The sequence below is a fragment of the Rattus norvegicus genome, chromosome 1, assembly GCF_036323735.1.
Source record: "Rattus norvegicus strain BN/NHsdMcwi chromosome 1, GRCr8, whole genome shotgun sequence".
Classification (NCBI taxonomy): Eukaryota; Metazoa; Chordata; class Mammalia; order Rodentia; family Muridae; genus Rattus; species Rattus norvegicus.
In genome coordinates, this window is record NC_086019.1 from 26,212,189 (window position 1) to 26,237,885 (window position 25,697).

At 37.2% G+C, this 25,697-nt stretch overlaps 1 protein-coding gene across 17 annotated transcripts in view; it reads right to left on the reverse strand.

The window, feature by feature from the left end:
• The window catches only part of Trdn (triadin), a 455,305-nt gene extending 437,424 nt beyond the window's left edge, over positions 1-17,881 (reverse strand). For 15 of the 17 annotated variants that reach the window (XM_063272320.1, XM_063272316.1, XM_063272306.1 and 12 more), the window contains exon 1: positions 17,309-17,881. In XM_063272320.1, the coding sequence (XP_063128390.1) occupies positions 17,309-17,330 (22 nt within the window). In that variant the 5' untranslated portion in view covers positions 17,331-17,881. 17 annotated transcript variants of the gene reach the window in all.
• Between the last annotated feature and the right edge of the window lie 7,816 nt (positions 17,882-25,697).

Genomic DNA, 25,697 nt, shown 5'->3' on the forward strand with positions numbered 1-25,697 from the left:
TAGAATTTTTGCCTTCCCTCAAATTTAACATTATTTTTATTTAACTACAACTTTTTTTCTAAGTTTTATTACATTAACAACTATAATTAATCATATGTCCTGGATGCTAATCTTTTTATTCCTCTTTTTTAATTAATCTCATTTAGAAGGCATTCTAGTAGGAAGCTATGATAAAGTTAGAAATCTGTAGGAAATTGATACAAGAATAGTTTGGAAATCCTATAGGAGAGAAAGTCTCTGAGTTTGAATATAAAAGACAGGCATATTTATTTTGGGTTCAACAGCAAACAGAGTGATCACCCATCCCTCACCTTCCTCAAATAGATCACATTGTGCTGACATGACTGTGGCTTCATGAAATTCATCTCTCATCTGATTTTTTTTTAACTCCAGCAGAGTCAGCTTTCAATTAATTGGCCATTCTCAAAAGGAAAATGCACATAGCTTCCTGCTATGTGGTAGTGGCAGGAGTTGAAGAATACCTACTTGAAAGGAGGACAAAATGTCCTGGAATGAGAACAAGGAGCCTTTTAGAAAAGCATAATTTATAATCGTCTGGGTGGGGTGAACAGTGAATATTACATATTGTGTGTGACCTATAGGCCAGCCTCAGTTTGTAGTTCAGAAATATTCATTAAATCAAAGAGAATCCGGGCTAACTCTTGGAAATTTTAAAAAGAATAATGAATATGTACAGGCTACAATTTGCCTTTTTAAAGTGTTCAAATATCTGTCGGTAGAGCCCATACACAACTACATGCATACACACACATACATAAACACACACGAACATGCACACATACCACCTTGAAGCAACTGTTTCCAGTAATTATTGCAAAGCATTGTAAAGTACTAGGTAATCCCATATCTTAAAAGAAAAGTAAACATACATTTCTGCAGAACCATCCCAATTAACGAAGACTTTATCATTGACTATACAGTGATGAGTCCCGTGACCATAAAAAAGGGGACTCCTTTTGAGTATCAGCTTTCTCAGAATGCTGGCTGAAAGAGGCCAGATAACACATATTTTCACTTACATATAGAATTCAAAACAACTAAATACAAAAAGCAGAGAGAAGAATAGCAGTAACAGACACTGATGGGCCAAAGAGGGATTGGAAAATGATGGGCAGAAGCTCGCAAATCACCCAGGGATAGTAGGAATTGTTCTCTTTTTGAGGTCTACTAAATAGCATTAGGAAGATAGTTATTAATACAGTACTGCATACTTCAAAATTGAAAGTGGAATTTTTTTATATAAATATGTTTAACTATTTGATGTGATAGGGATGTTTATAAACTTGATATGATCACATCATTATATATTTAATCTACATTAAATAATTTGTTGATTACATTGAAATTTTGTAACATTTTATTTTACATTACATTTAATGGCAAATTATTAATATAAGAATAAAGATATATTCATAAAATATTTTAAGAAAGAAAATGGGCTCTTCTGGTTTCCATCTGTGCCTGGAAGTTAACGCTGTGCCACAACCCTCTGCATCACATTTCCTGTACTGAAAAAACTTGTGCCATAGGTGGGTTAACACACCTAAGCTCACAGATGAGACCACAACCATTGCCCTAATACCTGGTCCAAGTGGGTCCTGCCCAGGTACCACTGGACTTAGGAACCTAGTGCAGTCGAGACACTATCATTGTGTTCTCCATCTGTGCTACAGCCCTCCGCAGCCCAATCCCATCCAGAGGAAGCTTAACCACCAGTAGTGCTGACACCCATGCTCATAGGCTCACATGAGGGACAAACTCCAGTCAGAGACAGCAAGGTCAGCTAACACCAGAGATAACCAGATGACAAGAGGTAAGCACAAGAACATAAGCAACAGAAACGAAGTCTCTGTGGCAGCATCAGAACCCAGTTCTCCCACCACTGCAAGCCCTGGATAGCCCAACACACTAGAAAAACAAGAGTCAGATTTAAAATCACATCTCATAATGATGATAGAGGACTTTAAGAAAGACACAAATAACTACCTTAATGAAATACAGGAGAACACAGGTAAACAAGTAGAGCCCTTAAAGAGAAAACACATAAATTCCTTAAAGAAATACAGAAAAACCATCAAACAGATGAAGGAATTGAACAAAACCATCCAGGATCTAAAAATGGAAATAGAAACAATAAAGAAATAACAAAGGAAGACAACCCTGGAGATAGAAAACCTAGGAAAGATATCAGGAGTCATAGACACAAGCATCACCAATAGATTACAAGAGATAGATATGAGAATCTCAGGGTCAGAATATACCACAGAAAACATTGACACAACAGTCAAAGAAAATACAAAATGCAAAAATCTCCTATCCCAAAACATCCAGGAAATCCAGGACACAATGAAAAGGCCAAACCTAAGAATAATAGGCAGAACAGAGTGAAGAGTTCCAACTCAAAGGCCAGTAAATATCTTCAACAAAGTTGTAGAAGAAAACTTCTTAATCTAAAGAAATAGATGCCAATAAACATACAAGAAGCCTACAGAATGCCAAATAGATTAGAGCAGAAAAGAAATTCCTCCTGCCACATAATAATCAAAACACCAAATGCATAGAACACAGAAAGAATATTCAGATGGTAAAGGAAAAAGGTGAAGTAACATATAAAGGCAGACTATCAGAATTACACCAGATTTCTCAACAGAGATTCAAAATGACAGAAGATCCTGGGCAGATGTCATACAGACCCAAAGAGAACAGAAATGCCAGCCCGGACTACAATGCCCAGGGAAACTCTCAATTACCATAGATGGAGAAACCAAGATATTTCATGACAAAACCACATTTAAACAATATCTTTGCACAATCCAGCCCTACAAAGGATAATACATAGGAATCTACATCTAAACAAGTAGGAAATTAATCTTCTTACAATATATCCAAAAGAAGAGAGCCACACAAACATAATTTCACCTCTAACAACAAAAATAACAGGACGCAGCAATCAGTGGTCTTTACGATCTTTCAACATCGATGGACTTAATTTCCTAATTTAAAAAAGACATATTCTAACAGACTGGATGCATAACAAGGACTGAGCATTCTGCTGCATAGAGAAACCTTACCTCAGAGACAAAGACAGATACTACCCCAGAGTAAGAGATTGGGGAAAAAAATTCCAAGCAAATGGTCCCAAGAAAGAAGCCAATGTAGCCATTCTAATATCAAATAAAATTGACTTTCAATCGAAAGTTATCATAAAAGATGAGGAAGGACATTTCATGCTCATTAAAGGAAAAACCTACCAAGATGAAATATCAATTCTGAACTTCTATTCCCCAAATGCAAGGGCACTCACACTGTAAAAGAAATGTTACTAAAGCTCACTATGCACAAAAGCTGGTCTTCAATTACAACAAAAACAACAGAAATCCTACATACTGATTGACATTGAACAACACTTGACTCAATGATAGTTTGATCAGGGAAAAAATAAAGAAATTGAAGACCTTTTGAACTTAACAAAAGTAAAGGCACCATATACAGAAACTTATGGAATACAATGAAAGTAGGGCTCAGAGGAAAACTCATAGCTCTGAGTGCCTCCATAAAGAAACTGGAGGTAACATATACTAGCAGCTTAAATGTACATCTGAAAACTCTAGAAAAGAAAGAAGCAAATACAGCCAAGATGTGTAGATGGCAGGGAAAAAAATCAAACTCAGGGCTGAAGTCAACCAAGTAGAAACAAACAAACAAAAATTATACAAAGAATCAACAAAACCAGGAGCTGGTTCTTTGAGAAAATCAATAGGGTAGACAAACTACCTGTTAACCAGGTTAGCCAGATTAACCAGAAGGCACAGAGATAGTATACAAATTAACAGTATCAGAAATGGAAAGGGAGACATAACAGAAACTGAAGAAAATAAAAAACTCATCAGACAGAGGAGAAGTACAGAGAGCGTCAGGAAATTGAACAGAGGTGTATAGCAGTAAGGGATGGGGCACTGGGGCGGGTAGTCACTAGAAAGTTCAAGATGCCAGGGAAGCAAGAGGTTCCCAGGACCCAACAGGGATGACATTAGCCCAGGTACTGAACAAAGAGCAGATAGAACCTGTAGAGACCTATCCAGAGGTTAGGCATAGCCCCCAGTTGAGGGATGGAGCTACCCACCCATCTCAAAAATATTAACACAGAATTGTTCCTGTCTAAAGGAAATGCAAGAACAAAATTTAGAGCAGACTGGAGGAAAGGCCATCAAGTGATTGCCCCAGCTAAGGATCTAGCCCATCTGCAGATACCAAACCCAGACAGTATTGCTGATGCCCAGAAGCACTTGCTGACAGGAGTCCAGTATAGCTGTCCCCTGAGAGGTTCTGCCAGAGCCGGACCAATACAGATGAGGATGTTCAAAATCAACCTTTGGACAGAGCACAGGGACTTCAATGGAGGAGTTAGGGCAAGGAAGGAAGGAGCTCAAGGGGTTTTCAACTAATAGGAAGAACAACAATATCGAACAACCAGACTCCCCCAAGCTCATAGGACAAACCACCAACAAAAGAGTACACACAGAGGGATCCAAGGCTCCAGTTGCATATGTAGCAGAGGATGAACTTATCTGGCATCAATGGGAGGAGAGGCCCTTGGTCCTGTGGAGATTTGATGCCCCAGTGTAGAGGAATACTAGGGTAGTAAGGGTGGGTGGATGGGTGGGTGGGGGAGCAGCTTATAGAAGTTGGGGTAGGAGAGAGTGGGTTTGCAGAGGGAAAAGTGGGAATGAGGATGCCATGTGAAATGCAAATAAATAAAATAAGAAAAAAAAAGAAAGAAAATTGTCAATTCACCTATCATGTTAATCTGCCTATGCTAAAACTTTATATCAGGATAGGTTTACATGAACAAAATATAAATAGTATATTAGTTTCTTATTGCTACTTTTATTTCTGAAGGCTACAAAGATATGTGTCTATAGTTTCTCATTCCTCTTTGTTCCTGATCTCTTCAGCTATTTTCAAAGCCTTTGGTGGCTTGATGAGTCGTGACATTACATCTCTCTTTGTAAGGGAAGATTATCCTCTCCAGCAGACTCCTGTTTTAGACTGGGTTCACCCACATAATGAAGGATTATCTTCCATTAACTCTTTAACATAACCTCATTTGCACAATGCCTTATGCCAGCTGAAACAAAATATTTCAATGTTCTGGCAATTTCGGTAAGGATATTTTAGGAAGCAATTATTTGATATAACATAACTAGTATTCTTATAAGTTTCCTTTAATAGACAAGTCAAATGCTATTCTATGTCAATTTATATTTAAAAGTACTTAGAGAAACAAAATGTCAAAAATCCATAACCCATACACATGATATATTTTAAACATCTTAAACAAAAAATAATAAATTTTCATATTTACAGAAATTTATTGATCAGAGCTATTATATTCTTGCCCTATCTTCTCATGTTGGTTCTTATATTGAATTGTGGAACTCCAGTAATGTAGAGACTAATGCTTTTATAATAGTTGACATTCCTTAAATGATTTTGTGCATAAAGGCATGAATGTGGAGATGGTTGGATGAAAAGTTTAGAGAGGAACAATTATGATATAGTTGTCTAGCATTACATTGAACCTGCCTCAAGCAGTTTTATAAAGAAACTTATATTAGTGCACATGATGAGTGAAAGATTAGAAGGTGCTTACATCATGCACCAGTTATCTGCCATCAGCTAGGAGCTGGAGGATTATTTTTCTAAAAGATTCTTTCACATGGCTAGGAAATTGGTGCTGACTGTTGGCTGAATGCTTAGTAGGGTACATGGTCCAAATTTCTGGTGTTTTCACATAGGCATCTTGAGAAGTTCCTTGATCTTACAAGGTATTGTTTTAGAAGCAAATGCCCTAGGAAAACTTACATATTTACATTTACATAGACATGCTTACATAGTTGTAAGTGTTTAGACTATAGACTTGGAATTAATTTCACTCTAATTTGCTTTTGTCATTTGTTACACAGCTCTGCCCAAGGTCTCAGGGAAAGTATGTCTTTCAATATAGAAGATAAAATGCCATTTTGTGAGAGATGAGAATATGAAGAGGAAAATTCTGCTGCAGTCATTTTTGAAAAATATAATGTCATATACAAATGCCCAAATATGATTTTATAAAAGTTTAAACTAGACCAGGAAAATATTAATTGAGGGGAAATAATGAATGCAAAAATATAATCTAAACAATATATAGTCGAAAATAGAACTCTGGTACAGAAAAGGAAGAACTGATTTGAGAAATCTAATGAGATTCAGTGTTCATGTATTTGAACTCTAAGGTTTATATTCCTTTCTCTCTTTCAAAACAAAATTTCTAACCTCTTTGTTTCTATTGCCTCGTATTCCTTATCTCAGAGTCCCATTTTTCATGGGAAAAGAATCATTACTATAGGTAGTAATAAATCCATTGTGAAATTTTCTATTAATGTAGTAGGTGAATTTTAACCCATTTTACTATAAACAAGATTTGAATGTTCACTGAAAATATCAGTACTTTTTCTTTTTAATAGGAACTTGTTCCAGAATTATACTCTACCTAGCCGATCCATATATAACAAAATCAGTGAAGCATGTGGCCCTTATATGCCCAGGCAAAATGGTTTCACTCAGTATGCAAACATTATCCATATAATTCATTAATCTATAAGTTACTTATAATACCTAATGAATGTAAATACTATGTGCATTATTATCTTATTTTTAAAGTCAGTGATGAGAAGAAAAATAGTCTGTGTATATTCAAGACCAATGTAGTTATTATTGAAGTTTCTAGTTCCTGTAGTTTCTGCTGATGCTGCTGCCCTGGGGTTATGCTTCATGATTCTCTAATCAAGATTACATATTATTTTTAATTTTCTACTGTTGTTCTAACCATAAGTTGCACATCCAGTCTTACAATTACATCTAGATTGAATAACCACCCACCCACAAAGCTCTTATACTTACAAACATCACTTTTTTCCCACTAACAGGCTTAATTTCTTCCTTCATTCTAAAAGCAATAAAATTATTAATGTCTCTTTTATGCCTCCCTTCCTTAATGAGGCAGAGTTGAACATTTGCCTCAAAAAGATATCCTTTAACATAGAAACAGGATGGTTCTTTTGAAAGTTAAAGGTAGCCAAATGACCAGAGAAAGGGTTACATGAAGCTTCTGGAGTTGGCAACTGGGAGAACAGGGACAGAAATTGAGTAACTGTTGTCTGGCTGTGAATGAGGATCACATTGTATTTGAAGGTCACCTTGTAATAAGTAGCTCTGAAATCTAGTTGAAATTAGTAGGTGGAACAAGAAAAAGAAAAAAAATATGGACGTGGCTGACTACAGCTAGGAAGCTGAAGCCAAAAGAATAAGAGTTTCATCCTTAGATAGGTATGTTCCAAGAACAGCTGGAAGGGCTTGGAAGTAAGGATTGTTTCCTTACTGCTGGTGACCCAACTTCAAGCACTATTCTGGTCATCAATTAGCATGGCTATTAAATGTTGCATGATGTTAATCTAGTCTTATGCCTTCTGTGTGACAATGTATGCGTTGCTGCATAAATAGCTTCTGTGAGGAGTCGTTATTATAAGGATTAAGTCTTCATCTCTGAGAAGTTCTTTGTATTATATTGCTTTCTCCATGTTCTTCCAAACAGCCACTTTTATATATACAGTAGGACTAGGTTAATTTTTTTCTCACAATTTATTGGGGCATATCTAGTAGGTAGCACCAAAATCTAAATGTTAGTCTGTAGGCTTGACTTGTGTACGCAAAGTGACAATTCTTTCCCTCTATTAAATGCACTTCTTTATCATAGGGCAGATCACCATGAAAGAAATATATATTTATGAAAGAATCATGGGAAACTAAACTAAGAAAAGAAAGGAAGAGAAAAGAAAAGAATGGGTATATTAGCATTGTTCAACAAAATAGCTATCTTCGCCTAAAAAGAAAGTTGAATGGATGGATTGTGAATTTTATCAGCAAGGAAAACACTAAAACGGCACACCAAATGGATGACTCTTAATATGAGAATTGAGTTAGCAGAGGGTTAAGGAAACAGAGTCTGGATTCATAAGTCACTCCGAAGTGAGAGCCAATGTGTGGTCAGATACCTAAAAATACATTTTCAGAAGTGCTGGAAATAGCTTCTTGACAGAGCTACCGGCTATGTGCATGTCAACCTCAACACTGCTTAGTTTTAAAATGTGGTTTAATATTTTCACCACACAGAAAGAATAAATAATGATATATGTATATGTTTTAATTAACTTAAATAACAGTTATACATGTATTTAAAGACTTCCTTGTATGCTATCATTAATATGAGTCGTTTGTTGTACATCATTTAAAACACATTTAGTTTAAATTAAGAAATAAATAAATCTATAGTGACTAATGTTTATTTCAGCTCTGATCTTATAAGATGTGATTTTATACCTTCAATATTTTATATAGATGTGACTGAAAATGAATTATTTTTTATTTTACAATGAAGATTTAACAAGCCAAATCTCACAGAAAAATAGTTTCCCATGTTATTCTCTAAGAAAGCATTGCAGATACTGAAGAAGAGGCCAAGAGACAAAGGAAGAACAAAGTTGAAAGGAATCCTGTCTTGTTTCTAAGCGTCACAGGACATGTTAGTCTATATCCACTGATCTAATGTGTAGATCTAAAGTGCTAGAAATGTGTACAGATGTGTTCCTAGCTGTATTTGGTCATTTTCTAGGATTCACAGTGTATGTAGCTGAGATTAGAAATGAGAAAATACTTTAGTAAAACCCAAGAAAACAAAGGTTACTATAGTTTGACAGCAATATAATATGAATGCTTGGCTAATTACTAACTTTAACTTTAGGCAGAATAAAAAGGTTGTTTTGAAGAAAGTGATACCTGCTAAGGATGCTTACTATAATATTTGTCTAAGGTTGCCGGCTTTTTGTTTTCAAACAGCACTGAACTGAATTATATGAGGCTAGTAACCCAGCCTCCAGGGTTCCAGAATTATTCTACATAGTCAGCAGTAGCTCTCCCTAATAGTAAGAGATAGACTGCTAAGCATTTGAAATGGTAACTCTCTCATAACCTACATCTCCTTTTGTGGTCCTTATGTGGATGGTCCCAATGAAGTATAAAAGAGGATGTTAGTCACTGAAGACTTCACAGAAGACCTGCATATAAGAAACTCCATGCTTATCACCATAAATCGCTTTTTCTCCCTGGGTTTTCAAATAGTTGTGTAATGGTCTCTATCCAGCCCTTGGGAGTGATATGCAATCAAAAGCAAGCTATATTCCTTCTCTTCTTTGGACCAATAATGACTGTTACAGGTCAAGTCTTGTTAACGATAAATCCACAGATGTATGTATTTATCAGCGATCACCACAATAAATTCTTTTCCCCGTGAGTGTCAGTGCATTTTGATCTCTAACATGGTGTTTCCTAATGCTGGATATAACTGAGTTTCTCTGTGCTTTTACTGCCCATTCCTTATTGTGATTATATTTTAAAGATCAAGGAAATAGCAAGCCTCCTCTAGACAGACATGTGGAGTTGAACGGTTTACAAAATAAAGAGACTGTGATAAAAAAAAAAAAAGGCAATCCTCCCTCAACTGTGTTGGTTTGCATCTGCAAAACTATAGCAGGCAATCGTGCAAAACAGCCTTCTTTCGGTTTACCCTGCACAGCTGTTTCCTCCTATGCCTCTCTTCAAATTATGCTATCACCTCTCAAGTCATTAGCTCAAGGGCACAGAAAATAATCCATTACCTTTCACTGATTTTTTTTCTCTCAAGAGAAAAATGTGCCATTCTCTTTAGCTTGTGAATCTTGTTGCCCGTGTTTCTTTAAAGTTAACATTTTTGTTTGTTGCTTCCCACTATAAAGTTTTCAATAAAGATCAAGGAAGAAGAATCATTTATAATTTAAGACAATTTTTATTCTATCACAAATAATTGTCTAATCTTTGAAACAGATGTCTGTATTTGTAAAATGGCTTTGATGTTGATAATATTATGTCTATATAGAATTCCAAGCATTCTCATCCTTATGAATGACCTAAAACCAGCATGGGAGAAATTAAGGTTGGGATTTTTACAGTTGAGTAGTTTGACCCAAGGTTCCTGAAAGCTATGAGCAACTATTCTTATCTCCATAATACATTCTTCTTGTAGATACTTTAAAACAGTGATTCTCAATTTCTGGATTATGAACTCCTGCAAGTTGAAAAACTCTTTCACAGGGTCACCTAAGAGCATCAGAAAACAAAGATGTTTAAATTATATTCATTATAGTAGCAAAATTACAGTTATGAAGTAGCAACAAAATAATTTTATGGTTGGGGGGTCACTAGAACATGAGGAACTGTATTAAAGGCTTGCATCATTACAAAAGTTGAAAATCACTGTTTAAAAGAACATTTATGAAATCAAATTCATGGTGAAGTTTATGACTGGGTCTTCATTATCCTAAACCTGTGACAGAGTATCTTATAACAGATGTTTTTATTTCAGCTACCAATCAAATGTATCTCCTCATGACCAAGATATTAATTCAATGAAAAATATCAACTTAGCACTTAATGAGTTCTCCTAGAATGTCAAAGATCTGAAGATGGAATTGTACCCTTTTTATTTTCATTTATTTATACCTATATCCTTTTTCTTTTGTGGCAGTCACTGACCCTTTTCCATCAACTTTGGTTTTATATTGCTTTTGGGATTCTTCTGACCATTATGATGGAGAACAATTATGTGGCTGTATGTATTGATTCTCAAAATTGGCAGTTCACCAAACTGTAGTGACTTACAGATGATGTAATGTGCTCATATTTCCCCAGACAATTGTGTGTGTGTGTTAAATAAAAGTTCTGGTCAAAAGTATTAACCAAAATTATGAAGGTCAACATGCTACTTTGAATTTGACTCTTCAGTCCAGATTATATCATATGTCTAACCTCACATAAAATGTTCTCCCACTGACAAGATGGTTTTATTTTAAAAGGCAGTAATAAAGTTTTCTGGGATGCCTTGTCAAAAATACATTGTCCTTAAGTGCACTTAAACCCTTGGCATTAGTAAAATGATTTTTTTTCCACTTTCTTTAGATTTTCTCCACTTTGTATTAGCAAATGTCAGAGAAGGGAGAAGGTTACTATGAGGAAGCACCAAAGACAAAACTTTTCAAGATGGGGTCTACCCTCAAGCTTCTGATTCTGCAAAGTGAGGATTGCCAGATGCAAATTGTCATTATCCTCATGAATTAAAAGATTATATTCTCGCCTGCAACAGATAATGAATTAGTATTTAATAGTCGTGATATTTAGCCTCTCTGTGTATAAAGTACATTGTGACATAGGCTATGCCATTTATGAGGAAACAGCTCATTTACATATGAAAACATCACTCAAAACAGTAAATTGCGTGTCTTTGACATCCTGACTTCAGGCAGTAAGATGTGGAGATGTTTGATGTTTACAGAGAAGAGCTCAGATGCTGGGGACAGGACTGCATCCGCCCTGTGCTTGCAAAGAAACGCATTGTAGCTTCCTTTGAATATGGAAATTACTATCTTTTTGGACTACCAACTTTACTTATCTCTGCATAATCCACTTGGGGCACTGCAACTTAACTCTTCTTTTGGAAACAGAATGTCAATTATATCAAGCAAAGCAGGCAGCAAGCAAAATTACCTTAACTTTGATAGCTCCTTCTAGAACTTTAAGTCAGGGACCATATTACAGAATTCACATTGTTTTGTGACATCAGATACCAGATAAAGATTTTTCTCTAAAGTGTGGTTTAAAAATATGTTGTTTGGTCTAACATACACACGTTTGCTCATTTCTCCGCAAAGGAGTTCTCTTTATTCAAAGGGAAAAAAGAAATAACAATGTATAATTCTGTGAGTGAGCTCTAAATAAGCAGAACTAAGTTCAACATTTAAACTTTAACTAAAATCTGATGACCACCTCTACATTTTCCTTTCAAATTGATATATCTAACACAGGAGTCAACATAGACCAGTGGTCCTCAACCTGTGGGCTGTGACCCCGATAGGAATCACCCATCAGATGTTCTGTATATACTACATTTACATTACAATTCATAACAGTAGCAAAATTACAGTTTAAAAGTAGCATTGAAAATTTTATGGTTGAGGGTCACCATGACATAAGACACTGTACTGAAGGATGTCAGCATTAAGAGGGTTGCGAACCACTGCTGCAGACTATGTTAAACTTGCTTCTTTTTGTCTTATGCTTCCATAATATTAAATTGCATTAACTGGCTAATCACTCATGTAAACAACATTAGAAACTTAGAGTCTCTAAATATGCCTAACCCTTTTTTATAGCATCTGAATAGTCTCAATTTATTTCCACACTGTAAAGAGGGCATAATTTGAAACTATAGTCAACTAAAATAAATAAGGAGAGATTAAAAAGTTGTTGAGCTTATAGAATATTCTCCATAAAAACTATGTGCTTATCAGGTAAGAGTAGTCAGTATCATTAACAGTAATAGTAGATACAGAAAAAAACTTCTTAGTGGAACCCAACTTAGGCTGGTGATATAAGGACAAGGGTTCTGCTTGTTTTTGCCATATATTTTGCAATTTGCATAGCGGGTGCTTTGTTCAATTAAGAAAGCGTGAACCAAATTTGCCAACTAGCTAGACAGATTGGGTTTATATGACTCCTGTCTTTTATTGTTTTTGTGATATTATGCAAGATTTTCATTCAAAAGCTTTCTACGTATGAATGTACTTTTTTGGGTTCTGTTTGGTTTTGTGTTAAAAGGGCCTAGGTTACAACAATTTTTAGGATGTCTGTGTATGTGTTGCTAGGATTTTTACACAAAATACATAATAGGTAACTTTTGCTAATTAATGTCTATAATTTATGTCACTTATAATTTTGATAACTAAGGTAATACTAACTTCCAGATACCCATATAATAATGAACATAATTGTTATTGCTTTCTCATCTGCTGTTAGAAGCATAAAGTATATCCAAAACTTCCAGGTATAATAGATTTATATTGGTTTCCATAAACAACAACAGAGTAATCAATCAATCAAAAAGCAGTTTGGGTTTAACTTCGGTAGTCAATGGATTCGATGAACACTTGATCTCTTGATCTCAAGATGTTGGGTACCCAAAACCCTCTTGATGGACTGAGTGAAGCTAAACTGGGCAACAGCCCCTAGCCATAAAGAATAACTTAACCCCAGCCTGACCATTGTGACCATATATAGAAACAATATACACAGGTATGGAAGCAACATACTCTATGCCTCGTTAAAGCACCAAAACAAACTGTAACTTCTTGGTAGCTAGCTATGTATAAATAAATATCCCTCATCTTCTCTCAATGTGTTCAGTCTTCCTCCCCTCAGAAAGGTGCGGGCCCCTCGCTGTTTCAATGAAGCAGTTTCATCCAGTTGAACCAGGGGGGTCTACGTTACTGCCTCAGTTACCTTATAAAAAGAAGCATCCTTTTATTAAAAGTTACTTTACTAAACACATTAACTCCTCTTCCAAATTCCTTTGGAAATAATTAGATATTTACAGAATTAGAACAGTGAAATTAACTTTCTTCTATAGGTCATTCAGCATATATTCTGTCTTAACACTGACATTCACATTTTCCCATATGGAATACTCTTTGGAACTATAAATAGCATTTGCATCATGGACATAAAATTTATCTTGTATCTCCAAATAGTAATAGTTTAAGATTATATCCTGATGTGGTAATCCCACTTGGCACAAAAGAGCAGTCCCTAATACTCCTATCACAAGATATGTTTTAAAAATGCCTGATTCATAGTCCACTAATGTCATGCCTAGGGATAGATTGGCCCTTGTTTTAAAGTATTCTTTACCTTAGCATCACTTTCTGCTGGTTTGTACTATGGTGGTTAAAGAGAGCCTCAATTACGAATTTTTCTCATTTGTCTACTCACCTACTCACTGAAGCTGATATATTTTCTTTCTTTCTTCTTTTAAATAGTCTGATTTTAAATCCCTCCCTTCTAGGGAAGGTGGACAGGGAGGGCAATAATGACTGGACTTTAAAAAATAGAAGTAATTTAAAAATGAAAAAGGAAAGAGTCAATTCTAGCTATCATTTTGTCTGTCAGTTGATTATGTCTGTCAAGCATTTGCTTTTAGGTTTTGATATTTCTGCCTTTCTTCTACCTTTAAGTACAGGGTGAGAGAAATAGGAAATTTAATATCTCATTACACAACTTGAGAAGAAACCTTTACCTAAGCACTGACTATTCTGTGCCCTTTTTAAAACGTAGTTGAAAATTTATATGGGCTACACAAGGAGGCAGCTAACATTGGTACTTGCCTGTGAAGCTCTGGGTTTCTACAAAGTGAGGAGAGACCTATTTAAAGCCTCTGATCTTCTCTGAGCACTGGTTGGTTCTGCTCTGGTCTGAGCCTAGTCTCAGCTACCTAGCAGGTACCTAGCATAGACACCTAACAGCCACCCAATATCCAACTAATTCTGAGTATCACACAATGAGAGAGCATATTCAACTTCACTGCCTTCAGACAAACTGAAACTGTATCAGTCCTTGCATATTTCTTAATCTTCCTAAATCTTAGCTTTATACATTACAAACAGCAATAAAATAGTGTTCACTTAGATGTTGGGAGGGTTAAATGAGCATTTAATAAGTCTGCTATCTTAAATCCCAAGAATATATATTGAGTAGGTATTATCATTACCATCTTTATCATGGCTAGAATAAAAGATGTTGTTCCCCTAAAATCCTTTGGGGTTCAACTTTGATTTCTCTTTCACCTAGTGCTCTGAGCCTGGAACATTCTTCTACGTGAAACATGGTTTTCTTTTTTCCATTGGATGAATTGTCCAACTTGAAATATAAATAGAAAAATATATGTGAAATATTCAGTAAGTTTGGTATTGTGGTATGCATTAGAGGCAAATTAGCCAGGGTATCAACCTGTGAACTTGCAAAATTAGCAATGGCCGAAGAAGAGATTAATGTGATACCAGGCTTCCAAGGAATCACCCTTATTCTAACTTGGTATAAATCTTCAAAATGTTTGCTTTGCATATTCAATGAGTAAAAAATGAGATAGATAAGTGGTATGTGGCTACTCCTGCAGTGTTTAAACTTCAGCAATTTGGCCAAAGTGGTGGTGAGGGAAATAAAGTAGATGAAAGAAAAGACAACCCAAGGCTGAAGGAACAATGAGAAACAAGACCTTTACAGAAAATCTCTTTAATGAAAGGGAAAAAAAGAAGAATGGAGAAAGGTTGTTAGGGATAAGAAACATCGGTCCCCAGCTCCGAAAAAAAGAACCAAAAAAAAAAAAAGAAAGAAAGAAAAAGAAACAAAGAGTGGGAATTACAAGGTAAAATAAAAAGTGTAAAAGCTTTAGGAAAACTGAGGAGAATAACTATGGTTCTGAGCAAATGAGACAAATTCATTGAGCTGGCAATCTAAGTATCTTCTGACAAACAGATCATTGCAGAGAAGGAATAAGTACAGCATTCAGGATCACGTGAGAGTGACCCTACCAACTGCAAAGATCAGACGTTTGGAAATGATCGTTACCCAGAAAATTATATGTTGTGCTCACCTAGTCAACCTAGATTTACTCAGTTGCTTTTTAATGTGTCCTACCACAGAGGCTTCACAATGTCTTTCAACTCTCTATGAGTACAAATAATTCTAAACAATCCTTTAATAAAACATGTTATGGTTCAAGTGCAAATGCATATAGAATATGCATGCACTGTAACCAAGGAGCACAATTGGTCAGGAATATCTGGAATTAGCAGCAGCCCGGGTTCCAAGCACAGGCTGACGGGAATTCTCAGAGTTTCTCAATACCTTGTACAGGAATAAGCAAGACACTTTTATAGACACAGACACAGAATGTCCAAGGAATAGAAAAAAATACTATTTATATTCAGTTAGCAAATTCGGGACTAAAAGTGGCAAGCAGTAAATTTCATATTCTCTAAAGGAAAAGAGAAAACACAAGCTGGGCTCAAGGGGCTGACACCTAATCTCAGTTATTTGGTAATGGGCGAGTCATGGAATATCTGAGTAACAGGGTTTTGTGTGTGTGTGTGTGTGTGTGTGTGTGTGTGTGTGTGTGTGTGAAATAGAGATCGAAATGCTACTTAGTAGAACTGTGTGAGGTCTCACAAAGGAAATGTACATATAATTCTGAACAAAATAACTAATAAATGGAAGCTTCTTGATAATTATTATTACTTTGGAGTGAGAGACTCTGTAACTAATCAAAGCAAGGTTTTATTTTTCTTGCAGATAATACCAAATCTGCAGGGGAGTTTATTTTCTGTACATAGATTTCTACCCACCCACAAGACAAAATCCATAGATTTCTATTTTACAGTGTGGTTAAAACAAAATGGCATTTAAGTTGGAAATTGTCAAAAGTACCATCTGCCTTGTGTTCTTATAGCTGTCAAAGAGAATGTTAGACATGCCTCCCATAGTTTTACCTCAACTAGAACCAGATTGTATTACTTTTTAAAAATTATTTCTTTAGTAAGAAGGGTGTGTGTGTGTGTGTGTGTGTGTGTGTGTGTGTGTGTGTGTGTAGATTTATTATAAGAGGTTAAATAGAAAATATTTATGTTAATATAAATATAAAACTCACTAATTATAGAGAAAAAAAGAAATGAGTTCATGGAATAACTAGAATTCTAAGAAATAAATGCTTTATTTTTTAAAGTTGGAGTGGTCTGACTTTCTGTAATTTCTAACTTTGTTTTTGAGTATATATCCACAGTAAACTGACTAGGATTCTTCACGGCACTTCTTTCTGAGATGCATACAAGCAAGCTGTATATTCTAGCTGGAAAGGGAAGACATTTAAGAATTCAAGCTTTAAATACTATAAAGATAAGGCACTCTAGATAATATTTCTAAACGGACACATCACACATAATATTTTGATTTTTTTCCATCTTCATCCTCACATGTCTTATAATTTTTGCTTAATAAGAAGGCAGCCACCATATCCTCAGCTATTTATAGGATGAGGTGATAAAAGAAAGAGCAGTGGGGCCTCCAGCATAGCAGAGAATACTTCCCACATGCAAATTTCCAGTGAAATCTCTCCTTGAATACCCAAACACACATATCTGGCAACCTCTCAGCTTTCAATTTTATTTTGCAGATCCTGTGTAGACCCACAGAACTAAATAACTTGAAGCCAGCCAAAGCCTGGAGAGTCCCTGTGGCTGCTGATTTACATAATGTCCCCAAACAACAGTACCTTCAGCTGTGATCTCAGTCATGGTGGGTGCAGAAATCAATCAGGTGAAAAGTTCCAGTCAAGTGGCACTTTGCAGAATCAGGTAGGATTAGAGAACACTGGTAGAGGGTTAATGCAAGGGCTCTTCTTTTCCTGGCTGTTTTGGTTGTTTTTTGTGGTCTTGTTGAACTTTGCCTCTTCTCTGCAGAGCTCTCCCCCTGGAAACAACCTAAGCCCTTTCCAAGCAGTACTTGTAGCTCAGCTAAAAGTATCAGCTTCAAACAAAAATAGCCTCATCTCCCTAGGACTCTTCAGCACTTTTTTTTTTTTTGGCACTCTGGATGAAACCACACACACACACACACACACACACACACACACACACACACACACACACACACAGAGCTCTCAAACCCTAAAGATACAGGCAAAAATAAGTGAATAAATAAATAAAAGAGGAAAACAAAGCCAGAGTATCTAGAAAGTACTAAGCCCCCGCAGTGTCTCTGAGATAATTACAGATTGGGGGTCGGTGTCAGAAAACATGAAATAAAGAGTTGAAAGTAATCCTACCCGAGATAGCTCAGATTTATTCTTAGCGCCTCTAATACCCAGAACATTCCTCCCTCCCTTATTTGGCTAGGGGAGGGTCATGTAATGTCTACCACAGGCAGAGGGGAAGGCAGTCGTCAATAATTTTCTGCGTTGGTTTCCCGTCGCTCCAAATCCTCTAGGCAAGTGCATTTATATAGGGCTATACTCAGAACTGAAATTAGTAACTCCTGGCTATTCTTCTAAGCTAGTCATGTTGTGAAAACTAAATATTTTCTAAATATTATTCACTAAGAAGCATGTACTGTGACACTAAAACAGAACCCTGAGAAGCATGCCCGCTCAGGGTTTTATTCCAACACCTTACTGAAAATAAAATATTTGAGTTCATCTCAGCAGTGAAGGAAAGAGAAGGTGAAATAAAGTTTAGAAATCCACTGCTCACATTTTAGAAAGGGATTTCGCAATTTCCCTTTCTGAACTTGAAAGAGAGAAAGGGGGGAAAGCCACATCCCAGCAGCAGCTAACAATTAGCTAAATTGCCTGATTAATATTTCGCCTTCCCACTTCTAGACAGGCGTTAATGAGCAGAGAAATATTCAATAGTTGGTGGTTGGAAGGGGAAGGAGAATCAAAGGGCATTGATAACCATAAACTTTAACCAGTCTGAGAATTATCAAGAGATGGCTTCCCTTATCTTTTATTTCCTTCTCATATTCAACCTAATAAATGCTTACAGTTTCTGCCTTAACTCAGTCTCTGCCTTAACTCGCTGCTTTTGGCTGTCAGAATCTCTTGAATCTGTATGGCACTTCTTAGTTTGCAAAGCAAAGCTCTATCTGCTGTTTTAAAGTGTTGGGCTCAAAAGAATTCTGTGACAGTTATTTGCATAGACAATGACATCCTACATGTCACCAGCTGTCTTCATTGGCCGCCTCAGTTCCATGGCACAACAGAAATTGCATAGACATCAGCTGAATAAACAAATAAGTCAGGAGGAAATGATTCCAGGTAGATTCCTAATGTTGTACAGACCCCGCAGCCAGCAGCTAAGACTGGACCTAGATGGTTAACATTGATTACAGTGCTCCTACATTGTCTGAGAGATAAGGTCTTCCTGCAGACAGCACTGTTTCCTAGTTGAAGGGATCATTACCAATAAAGCCCACACACAAGACAAAATGACAAAGCAGCCTTTGGGATACTAGACTAATCTGGAGGTCTTTCCTGCAAGCAGAGTTCACCCACTGTTGTTCTCTCCTGTGGTGATTTGAATAAAAATAGCTCCCACGGACTATAGATTTGAATGCTTAGTTTCTAGTTGATGGAATCTTGGGGATGAATTAGAATGTGTGGCCTTGTTGGAGAAGATATGTCAGTGGGCGTAGGGTCTCAAAAGACCACCTATTCCCAGTTAGCTCTCTTTTCTTCTCTTTCTGCCTCATGGTTTTATCTCAATAGCTAAGTCCTCAGTTACTGCTCCAGCACCATGCTAACCTACTACTGTTCCCCATTGTGATAGTCGTAGACTCTATTCATTCCCTGAAACCATAAGCTAGCCTCCAATTAAAGATTTTTCACATACTGTTTTAGTCACGATGTCTCCTCAGAGCAATGGAAACATAGCTATGATATACCTTAAAATATGTCCGTTTGTTACCAACACAGTGCTACAGTTTTTAAAAAGCATTATACTTCATCTCTATTGGTAAGTCCTTTTATGATCCTTGACCAAAGTTAACTGAAGAAGTAAGTATGCTAAAGATTGTTAAACTTTATGGTCCACCAGTTCCTGGGAGAAGCTTCCTGTTTCTCAAGATTATTCTCTAAGATTTTAAGCTAACTTTATGGTCAGCTAGTACAGGTAGAGGGCAGGGTCTGGAATTTGAGCTATTTGGGGCTTTTTTAAACTTCTGACTTCTTAGCTGCATTTTTTATTCTTTCAAGCAGGCAAAAAAATTAAAAGATATACCTGCTTGTTTAAAAATTTATTTATTCTGTTTTTCCTTTTCCAGTCCCAGGTCTCAAAATGATGACTCCAATACTAATTATTTGTTAATAAATGCTAGGCCAAAAGCTTTGGCTCATTTTAACTATTATATGTCCAAGTTATATTATATTAACTTGGTTTGTTACCTCTCTTCAGTCCCAGCTCACTTCTTTCTGTATGCCTCCTTAGCATCTCCCCGAGAGTCTCAGTTTATCCTGTCCTGAGTTCTACTACCTGCTGGTTTATGTCTGTCTCCTCTGAGTTTCTGTGTGAATCTCTCTTTTATACTCACTATTTGCTGAAATTCTCTCTCTTCCTGCCAGTCTCCCACCTCCTATTTCTTGCCTTAGCTCATTGGCCGTTGATTTTTGTATTGAAAGGTGATGCGTATGAGAGATTCTCTTTACATCTGCCGCCACAGTTGAGTCTCTCGAAAATACTAAGCTAATACCTCACAACATACACAAAGAGAACCTGGTACAGACTTGCGCAGGCTCCATGTTTTTTGCTTCAGTCTCCATGAGGCCATATGCAGGCTGCTTATTTGATTGATTGAGCCATGTTCTCCTGGTGTCCTCTATCCCACCCAATAACACAATCTCTACTCCTCTTCTTCAGTGAAATTCCCAGAGCTCTGAGGAGAGGGACCCAATAAAGACCACCTATTTTTACTCTCCCTTCACATGAAGTCTGGCTGTGGGTTTCTACACCTGTTCCCATCCAGTGCTAGAGGAAGCCTTTCTGATAAAGACTATAAGGAACTTATCTATGACTATAGCAGAATATCATTAGGATCACTTCATTGATTTTTTTTTCAAGACCAGTAGTATCTGGTTCTACCCCATGTCTATCTGGTCTCTGGTTCCTAGTTATTCAGCCAGTGCTATGTATGGGCTCCTTCATGGAGTGAGCCTCAAGTTAAGCCAAATTGAATCAGAAATCCTACAAGTTCTGTGTCAGTGTCTAAAAGAGAGATATTAGGTTGAAGGTTTTGTATCTGGGTTGGTGTCCAGATTTCTCTTTTGATAGCTGGTGAGTACTTTTCTCAAAGCAAAGAGCCTAGACCATAGTTTTTAAAGCTCCATGCAGGCATGCATTCAACCTTTCTACACTGTATGCATGCTGTTGTTGGAAAGGCACACTCTGACTTACCTTGAAACGTCTTTTGGGATTTCCACAGCGTCATCTCAACAACTCAATTGAATGTAACCCAGTCCCAGCAATGGGAAACTTGCCTGGCTCTGAAAGACAGCAAGGTCAGACTCTATACACTTATTACAAGGAGTCCTCACTAAGATCACCTTCATAGATGTCTGGAAATTTCCTTCTGCACTAGGTCTCCACACTGCTCCCCAATTCCTACTCTTTCATAATTTTTTTTCCTCCATCCCATCTCATTACACCTGATTCCTCTTGCTCCCACCCCTACCAGCTCCCCGTCTACCAGTTATAGGGTTAGGTGCGGTCCCATGCCCGCTCTGTCACAGGACACAGCTGCTGGGGAAGGCAGGACACAGGAAGTTGCTGGGACACCACTCCTAGCATAGAAAAGCACGATCTGAGGCTCAGGCCACAGCCAGAGATAGCTTTGGGGTGCCCAGGCCTATGGCAAGGCTGGGACTATCTGGTTCTCAAGCTCTTGGACAGCCAGGCACTGCTGGGTGCCATGGAAGAGCTGAGAATGGAGTAGGGCCTGTGGGCTGAATCTGGCCCAGAGTTGACGGGGGAGGTGGAGGAAGAGGGGAAGTCTAGCTGGCCCTGCATGGATAGTCCTAGGCTTGACTTGACTATGGAGGGCTTGAACTTGGTTTGGCCGTCATGACTGGGAGCATAGAGAGGCCTTATATGGCAATAGACAAGAGACAGTGACTCTAAGCGAAGGCCTTCTCCATGGATCCCGGTGAAAAGAAACAGTCCATGGTTTTAAAGCATTTATTGTCATGGCGGAAAGTGGATATGTAGAACCATACCTTAATTCTCAGAATAGTCCTGAGAATACCTTTTGCAGGTAAGCGTGTCTAGGAAGGAAAGTTTACTAGCTAAGCCTCCAGGCTTTTAGGTATCTCATTAAAATGTAGATCTGTCTTGAGCCTACCTGACCTGTCATCAGATCCTCTACCTGTAGAGTAGCTTGGGGCATTTTCCTTACATGACTGATGGCCACAAATCTATGGAGGGATGAGGCTAGTAACAGGGGCCTGGTGCCCGTAAATCAGGCGAAATGACCTACCATCCCTTCAGGGTCACCAACTTTCTAGCCTTAGCTCAACCAGGAACCAGGCTGCCTTTCATGGTCCCACAACCTATGATATCTATTTTCCCTTCTCAGGGAAGATTCATGGTTCCCTACCCCCTAAAGACTTTTACCTGCCTTGGTCTAGAAGTTGTGCTAGATTATCATTTACTTAATGACTAATGTCCACTTATAAGTGAATACATAGTATATTAGTCTTTCTGGGTCTGGGTTACCTCGCTCAGGATTTTTTTTCCTAGTTCCATCCATATGCTTGCAAATTTCAGAATGCCATTTTTTTTTCAACAACTGATTTGCCAAGACCTGCAAGGTCCTTGGGAGGTAGCACATGAACTTGGAGAGGTAGTCCTGAGTAAGAGGTGTCTGGGAGCAGTGAAAGGATTCTGCTTGAGACACCTCTCTAGACATCTCATCTAGACAGCTCATCTAGACAGCTCAGCACTCCTAAACCAAATTCCAGTCCTTTATTTGCAAATCAATTCAGCCATATATCCCAGGTTCTCTTTTGATCATACCATGAATCAGCATTGTATGACCTTAGCCCCTTGATTCTTTAAAAAAAAAAAGAAAACAAGAACATTTTTTTTAACATAGCATAAGCAAATGAACTCTGAGACCTGTCTGCCTTTGAAAACACAAACAATAAGCTTTGCTGAATGGAATCCCATTCTGAGACCACCACACCCACCAGCGTGTTTCAGGCTATTCTCCACTTCATTCAAGTTCACTGCATCTGGTTTTGTTGAGGTCTTTGATCCACTTAGACTTAGGGTTTGTGCAGGATGATAGATATGGATCTATTTGCATTCCTCTACACGCAGACATCCAATTAGACCAGTACCATTTTTGAAGATGTTTTCCTGATCCAGTGTGTATTTCTGGCTTATCATTAGTCAAAAGCCAATAGGTATGTGGATTTTTATCTGGGTCTTCAGTTTGATTCCATTGAATAACATGTTCATTTTCATGGCAATACCATGAAGTTTTTATAACTAGAGCTCTGTGATAGAACTTGATATCAGGGATGGTGATACACTTCAAAGTTCTTTTATTGTTCAGGATTGATTCAGCTCTCTTTGGGTTGTTCATTTTTCCATATGAGGTTGAGAATTGTCTTGCCAAGGTCTGTAAACAATTGTGTGGGAATTTGCATTGAACCTGTTAAGTTATTTTGGTAGGACAGCCATTTTCACTATTTTAACCTTAGAAACTTATTCACATGGGAGATCTTTCCATATTGTGAAGATTTTTATTTTAATTTTCTTTCTTCAGAGACATACAGGTCTTTCCCCTGTTTGGTTAGAGTTACCCCAGTGATATGTTATATTATTTGTGGCTATTGAAAGGGGTGATATTTCCCTGATTTCTTTCTGAGTCCATTAGGGTGGGCTACTGTTTTTTTCTTTGAATTAATAATCTTGTACCCAGCCACTTCATATAAGTATTTATCAGCCGTAGGAGTTTGCTGGTAGAAATTTAGGACCACTTCTGTATTGAAAATGTGTAAAGAAATGAAATAAAAAGGACACGATTGCTCCTAGGTATGGTAGAAGAGAAAGTTTATTGTGGATAAAATGGAGAGCATAGTCAGAGGCAAGGAAATCTGGGAGAGTACAAAATGAATAGACTAAGTCAGGTCATGTGAGAAGTAGCAGAGGAAAGAGAAAGACTGAGAGAAGTGAGGTAGAGAGTATACACAAGGACCTGAAAGCAAAATGGCTGGTTATGTAGGAAAAGGCAAATGGTAAGCAAGAAGGGCTCAGCCCAATATCTGGACTGAAGAATTTTAGGGAAGAGGTAAGGTATGTCCAAAAGAACACTGTAACAGGTAGGGGTTAAAGGATGCTGAGATAACCTGGCAGCCAGGTTTGATATGTAAAATTGGTACCCCAGGCTTTTAAGTCAGTTTGAGACCTAATATAGACTATCTGTAAATAAAGATGCTTTGACTTCTCCCTTTACAGTTTGTACCTCCTTGATTTCCTTCAATTGTCTTATTGCTCTGGCTAAAACTTCAAGTAATAAATTGCATAGATACGGAGATAGGGGATAAGTTTGTGTTGTTCCTGATTTTACTGGAATTGCTTTAAGATTCTCTCCATTTAATTTGATGTTTGCTCTAGACTTGCTGTAAATTGCCTTTATTATGTTTAGGAATGTGCTTTGTATCCCTAATCTCTTTAGGACTTTGATCACAATTGGATGGTGATATTGTCAAAAGCCTTACCTTTATCTAATGAAATAATCATGTTGTTTTGTTTTGGGTTTTGCCTTCAGTTTTTTTTTTTTTAATATGGCAGATTAAATTTACTGATTTTTATATAATGAACCATCTCTGGTAGGAAGCCTATTTGATCATGGCAGATATTCTTTGTGATATATTCTTGGATTGAGTTTGCAAGTATTTTTGCATGCATTAAACCAAGCAATTTTTTTAACTTTTTATTGATACTTCGTGAATTTCACATCCTGTACCTCAACCATACTCATCCCCCATCCCTTTATCTGCCCTCTGTCCTTGCAACCTCTGTTCCACCCCTCCAAAAAAAATAGATAAATAAAATATAAATAAAAATAAAATAGAAACAAAACATCTACTCTGAAAGCTACACTAAGTCCCAGAATATACCTTTTGCCCAAACATCTTTACTTCTGCTTCACTATTAACTCTGGATTCTTATAGGGACTACAATTGGATATCATGTTGTTACCCTGTGTCACGGAGATCCTGTAGCTTTGAATTTGCATGTCAGGCCCCATTATGTGTTCCAGGAGTTCATAAATGGAGTTGATGTTGGAGTGGGCCAACTCATAACCCTGGATCTGGGCCTGGGTGGTAACTGATCCCTCCCATGACATACCACATGGTGGCAGATAGAGGCAGAAACCCAACAAGAGCAAAAAGAAAAAGCAAAGTGAACATCTCCCTCCTTGCCTTGATTGAAGTGTCTTACCAGAAAGAGGGACAAGAAGAAAAACAGTCCAGACACCAACTAGATTTGGCAAGAACGTATTTTGCCTTTTAAATCTTCTGGATGAAGAAATGAGGAACATTGGAAATGATCACAAAAACCTAGAGTGTATGTGACATCAATTGATTTTAAAATTCTATCACATGACATAGAAATTCCTTTGATGTTTCCAGTTGATAATCCTGTCTTCAGAATAACAAGAGGAAAAAAAATCAACAAAATGATTAGTTCTTTTTTAATATTTCTCCACTTGAGCATTTCTGTTCATTTCATTTAAAATTGGTTTGTGTTCTACTGGTATTATGGCAACTTTTTCTGCCTTCATTTTCTGAGTTTCTTTCTTTAATTATAGGTTGAAGGCCATTCCATAGGCTTAGTTTGCCATGAGGTTATTTCAGAAACTGTGTTATGCAGATCACGTCTCAGCTTGGAAGGCATTCCTGAGCAATTGAAAACTTTCCTCTGGTTGATTCTGACTCATAAATAGCTTAGTCCCCGATATCAGGTTCCTTTCCTCACACACATTTGACATTGTCAAATATTCCCTTGCAAACATGCCTACTCAGGCTAGCAGAGGCTGGGGTTGCTGCTCCTCCTGACGTGTTTCCTCCACTGCTGCAACCTCTGTGAGGTTCTGCAGAG